We start from the raw sequence: 5844 nt of genomic DNA, 5'->3' as shown, positions 1-5844 counted from the left end.
CTGGTAATTCTTGGAAGCTGAGGCCTCGGGTCTGGTAAGTTTTGGAAGCTGAGACCTAGGGTCTGGTAATTCTTGGAAGCTGAGGCCTCGGGTCTGGTAAGTCTTGGAAGCTGAGGCCTCGGGTCTGGTAAGTTTTGGAAGCTGAGACCTTGGGTCTGGTAAGTCTTGGAAGCTGAGACCTTGGGTCTGGTAAGTCTTGGAAGCTGAGGACTCGGGTCTGGTAAGTTTTGGAAGCTGAGACCTTGGGTCTGGTAAGTCTTGGAAGCTGAGACCTTGGGTCTGGTAAGTCTTGGAAGCTGAGGCCTCAGCCTAGTAAGTCTTGGAAGCTGAGGCCTCAGCCTGGTAAGTCTTGGAAGCTGAGGCCTCAGCCTGGTAAGTCTTGGAAGCTGAGGCCTCAGCCTGGTAAGTCTTGGAAGCTGAGGCCTCAGTCTGGTAAGTCTTGGAATCTGAGGCCTCAGCCTGGTAAGTCTTGGAAGCTGAGGCCTCAGCCTGGTAAGTCTTGGAAGCTGAGGCCTAGGGTCTGGTAATTCTTGGAAGCTGAGGCCTCGGGTCTGGTAATTCTTGGAAGCTGAGGCCTCGGGTCTGGTAATTCTTGGAAGCTGAGGCCTCGGGTCTGGTAAGTTTTGGAAGCTGAGACCTAGGGTCTGGTAATTCTTGGAAGCTGAGGCCTCGGGTCTGGTAAGTCTTGGAAGCTGAGGACTCGGGTCTGGTAAGTTTTGGAAGCTGAGACCTTGGGTCTGGTAAGTCTTGGAAGCTGAGACCTTGGGTCTGGTAAGTCTTGGAAGCTGAGGCCTTGGGTCTGGTATGTCTTGGAATCTGAGGCCTAAGGTTTGGTAAGTCTTGGTTGCTAATGTCTGAAGTTTGATGAGTCTATGAGGGACATTTATCATGTGGTGCATTGGGCATTTTCTGTCGCAGAGGGCCCACTTGCAAATAAATTTATTCGCAAACGCTTGATTTGTGAATAATTTATTTACAAGTGGGTTCTCTGCGCCACTTGCACCAGAGGGGAGGGGGCATTATGGGTGTGTGGCAGCATGCAGAGGGGACGTGGCCTCTGCATGCGCTGCATTTATCATTTTATCGGCTGACCTGGTGTAAGTTTCACTTTGTTCGCACAGACAGTGCACCTCTCCATAAATCCGGAGAGATCCAGTGCTGCGGGGACATTTGTAAGTCTGGCCTAAAAAACACTGACTTAATAAATGTCCCCCCATGAGTTAATTAGTGAGTTAAATCCAATTAGAAAACCCCAAAAATGCATTAGTAAATGTAATAGGCAATGCATACACCATGCATGCTTACCTCCAATGGCTGCACATTGTGTAACCTGAGCTATCAGTACAGAGTGGCATGGAAAGGAGCAGAGACTCCAATCAAAAACAAAAGTCCCTGCTCCCATATGACCCAGTATGTACGTGTCTGAAAATCATCCTCCCAAAATTAAGATTTAGATTAATCTTATTTATTTATTTTTAATTTGGAGCAAATACATTTTTTCTTTAGAATGTGTTCATCTCTAGTTCTGAGTGTTCAGATCTAGGGGCCAATGAATGAGGGTTCTGTGGTATGATGAGTCTTTGGTGCAGATGCTGGGATTTAATGAGTTTAGGGTACAGAAATCCGGGGTTTGATGCGGTACTGTGTGTAGATGTCTGGCGTTTAATAACTCCTGGATCTGGTTTCTGGGGTTTGATTGGTCCTGGATCTGGATGTCTGGGGTTTGATGAGTCCTGGATCTTGATTTCTGGGGTTTGATGAGTCCTGGATCTTGATTTCTGGGGTTTGATGGGTCCTGGATGTGGTTTCTGGGTTTTGATGGGTCCTGGATGTGGTTTCTGGGTTTTGATGACCCCTGGATCTGGTTTCTGGGGTTTGATGACTCCTGGATCTGGTTTCTGGGGTTTGATGAGTCCTGGATGGGGTTTCTGGGGTTTGATGAGTCTTGTGTGGGGATATCTAGGGTTTGATGGGTCCTGAATGTGGTTTCTGGGGATTGATGGGTCTTGGATCTGGATGTCTGGGGTTTGATGACTCCTGGATCCGGTTTCTGGGGTTTGATGAGTCCTGGATGTTGTTTCTGGGGTTTGATGAGTCCTGGATGTGGTTTCTGAGGTTTGATGGGTCCTGTGCGTTGATGTCTGTAGTTTGATGAGTCCTGGATCTGAAACTCTGGGGTTTCATGGGTCCTGGATGTGGATGTTTGGGGGTTGATGGGTCCTGGATGTTGATTTCTGGGGTTTCATGACTCCTAGATGTGGATATCTGGGGTTTGATGAATCCTGTGCGTTGATGTCTGGAGGTTCATGAGTCTTGGATCTGGATATCTGGGGTTTGATGGGTCCTGGATGTGGATGTTTGGGGTTTGATGACTCCTGGATCTGGATATCTGGGATTTGATGACTCCGGGATCTAGATATCTGGGGTTTGATGAGTCCTGGATCTGGATTTATGGGGTTTGATGGGTCCTGGATGTGGATATCTGGGGTTTGATGGGTCCTGGATCTGGATATCTGGGGTTTGATGGGTCCTGGATCTGGATATCTGGGGTTTGATGGGTCCTGGATGTGGATATCTGGGGTTTGATGGGTCCTGGATCTGGATATCTGGGGTTTGATGGGTCCTGGATCTGGATATCTGGGGTTTGATGGGTTTTGGATCTGGGTATTTGGGGTTTGATGGGTCCTGGATCTGGATTTCTTGGGGTTTGATGGGTCCTGGATGTGGATATCTGGGGTTTGATGGGTCCTGAATGTGGATATCTGGGGTTTGATGGGTCCTGGATGTGGATATCTGGGGTTTGATGGGTCCTGGATGTGGATATCTGGGGTTTGATGGGTCTTGGATCTGGATGTCTGGGGTTTGATGACTCCTGGATCCGGTTTCTGGGGTTTGATGAGTCCTGGATGTTGTTTCTGGGGTTTGATAAGTCCTGGATGTGGACGTCTGGGGTTTTATGTGTCCTGGGTGTGGTTTCTGAGGTTTGATGGGTCCTGTGCGTTGATGTCTGTAGTTTGATGAGTCCTGGATCTGAAACTCTGGGGTTTCATGGGTCCTGGATGTGGATGTTTGGGGGTTGATGGGTCCTGGATGTTGATTTCTGGGGTTTCATGACTCCTAGATGTGGATATCTGGGGTTTGATGAATCCTGTGCGTTGATGTCTGGAGGTTCATGAGTCTTGGATCTGGATATCTGGGGTTTGATGGGTCCTGGATGTGGATGTTTGGGGTTTGATGACTCCTGGATCTGGATATCTGGGATTTGATGACTCCGGGATCTAGATATCTGGGGTTTGATGAGTCCTGGATCTGGATTTATGGGGTTTGATGGGTCCTGGATGTGGATATCTGGGGTTTGATGGGTCCTGGATCTGGATATCTGGGGTTTGATGGGTCCTGGATCTGGATATCTGGGGTTTGATGGGTCCTGGATGTGGATATCTGGGGTTTGATGGGTCCTGGATCTGGATATCTGGGGTTTGATGGGTCCTGGATCTGGATATCTGGGGTTTGATGGGTTTTGGATCTGGGTATTTGGGGTTTGATGGGTCCTGGATCTGGATTTCTTGGGGTTTGATGGGTCCTGGATGTGGATATCTGGGGTTTGATGGGTCCTGAATGTGGATATCTGGGGTTTGATGGGTCCTGGATGTGGATATCTGGGGTTTGATGGGTCCTGGATGTGGATATCTGGGGTTTGATGGGTCCTGGATGTGGATATCTGGGGTTTGATGGGTCCTGGATGTGGATATCTGGGGTTTGATGGGTCCTGGATGTGGATATCTGGGGTTTGATGGGTCCTGGATCTGGATATCTGGGGTTTGATGGGTCCTGGATCTGGATATCTGGGGTTTGATGGGTCCTGGATGTGGATATCTGGGGTTTGATGGGTCCTGGATGTGGATATCTGGGGTTTGATGGGTCCTGGATGTGGATATCTGGGGTTTGATGGGTCCTGGATGTGGATATCTGGGGTTTGATGGGTCCTGGATCTGGATATCTGGGGTTTGATGGGTCCTGGATCTGGATATCTGGGGTTTGATGGGTCCTGGATCTGGATATCTGGGGTTTGATGGGTCCTGGATGTGGATATCTGGGGTTTGATGGGTCCTGGATGTGGATATCTGGGGTTTGATGGGTCCTGGATGTGGATATCTGGGGTTTGATGGGTCCTGGATGTGGATATCTGGGGTTTGATGGGTCCTGGATGTGGATATCTGGGGTTTGATGGGTCCTGGATGTGGATATCGGGGGTTTGATGGGTTCTGGATCTGGATATCTGGGGTTTGATGGGTCCTGGATGTGGATATCTGGGGTTTGATGGGTCCTGGATGTGGATATCTGGGGTTTGATGGGTTCTGGATCTGGATATTTGGGGTTTGAAGACTCCTGGATCTGGATATCTAGGGGTTTGATGGGTCCTGGATGTGGATATCTGGGGTTTGATGACTCCTGGATCTGGATATCTAGGGGTTTGATGGATCCTGGATCGGGATATCTGGGGTTTGATGGGTCCTGGATGTGGATATCGGGGGTTTGATGGGTCCTGGATCTGGATATCTGGGGTTAGATGGGTCCTGGATCTGGATATCTGGGGTTTGATGGGTCCTGGATCTGGATATCTGGGGTTTGATGGGTCCTGGATCTGGATATCTGGGGTTTGATGGGTCCTGGATCTGGATTTCTTGGGTTTGATGGGTCCTGGATCTGGATTTCTTGGGTTTGATGGTTCCTGGATCTGGATATCTGGGGTTTGATGAGCCTTGGGCACTGAGAATAGTTTCACTAGTCTAACAATGGTTTTGTTAACATCTGTGCATTTAACAAATTGCGGTGGCCCCTCTTGCCTTTCTGCAGTCATCGTGCTCGTCTTCTATTATATTCAGGTTACTGCATAGTTCAGGATCTAGAACATTTCCTTGATTAAAAAAAAGGCAATATTTATGGAGATGGTTATTGATCTGAATGGGACATGATTTGTTCTTTCCCCTAATTAGTGCTATATATACCTCCACCAGATCTAATTGGTCTTAACCTTTTCCACCACGTCCTCTTTTGGTCACATCCTCTCCATTTGTGTATTATATTTATTGGCAGATGAGACTGTAAGGACCTGTTAGTGCCGGCTATAAATCCGCCTTAATGGGGCCTGATCGGCATTGGACTATCGGATGGTCGGGATTATGGTGCAGTCATTCTCACAAAATCGCAGCAGAATTAGACTGCTCTTCTATTTATCTTTGTTCCTGTGATTTAGGTGACACCTGGTATTGGCTCTGATGAAACCGCGCCATTGGCCCCAGAGCTTCCTAGAACTCTGCGCGACAATTCGGAGTATATAGGTAATTTGTAGCCCGGGCGCTGGGAACGTAATGCATAGGGTGTCAAGATGTGAGAGGCTGGGAAGAGGGGGGGCAGCGTGACTACATGCCGCTCTAGCTCCTCCCCAATGTCTATTTATCTGGTGCAGGTGGTGCCTGCTAGAGAGTGTCGGGCGCTGTGTCAGAGAGCTGTGCCCAGCCGCAAGGGACAGGAGACAGATTGTAATTGTCATAGAGAAATAGGTTGCCTTGAAGTCAATGCAAGCGATGGCCGTTGCTCACACAGTGTATTGAACAATGGCCGTTGTTCTCGACAGTTGTGGGAATAATTGACATTAATTATTTCTGGCCGTTGTGCATTGATTTCAATGCAATTTTCAGTGCAACAACGGACATTGGTTTTGAGTGCCAAACATTGGCTGTTGTTCATACCTTATGTGAAAGAGCATAGTTTTTGTTGGAGTACCCCTTTAAGATTTGGATAATTATGCACAGAACATTTTCCCTTACAAGTAACATGTAA

The 5844-nt window shown here is 48.2% G+C and overlaps 1 protein-coding gene across 1 annotated transcript; it reads right to left on the bottom strand.

The window, feature by feature from the left end:
• Positions 1–1502: 1502 nt before the first annotated feature.
• On the bottom strand, positions 1503–3050 carry LOC138769920 (sporozoite surface protein 2-like). Its single transcript, XM_069948668.1, has 3 exons — positions 3038–3050; positions 2250–2932; positions 1503–2141 (listed from the first exon to the last, which is right to left on the bottom strand). The coding sequence occupies exons 1-3, from the start codon at positions 3048–3050 to the stop codon at positions 1503–1505; spliced, it is 1335 nt and encodes a 444-aa protein (XP_069804769.1).
• Between the last annotated feature and the right edge of the window lie 2794 nt (positions 3051–5844).

This window comes from Dendropsophus ebraccatus, chromosome 12 (assembly GCF_027789765.1).
Source record: "Dendropsophus ebraccatus isolate aDenEbr1 chromosome 12, aDenEbr1.pat, whole genome shotgun sequence".
Taxonomy (NCBI): domain Eukaryota; kingdom Metazoa; phylum Chordata; class Amphibia; order Anura; family Hylidae; genus Dendropsophus; species Dendropsophus ebraccatus.
The sequence above is the reverse complement of the archived record's forward strand: the minus strand, read 5'-3'. Positions and strand labels throughout refer to the sequence as shown.

Coding starts and splice junctions, on each gene's coding strand:
- LOC138769920 (XM_069948668.1), bottom strand. Junction 2,142..2,249: donor CCAGATATCCACATCTAGGA/GTCATGAAACCC, acceptor ATCAAACTACAG/ACATCAACGCACAGGACCCA.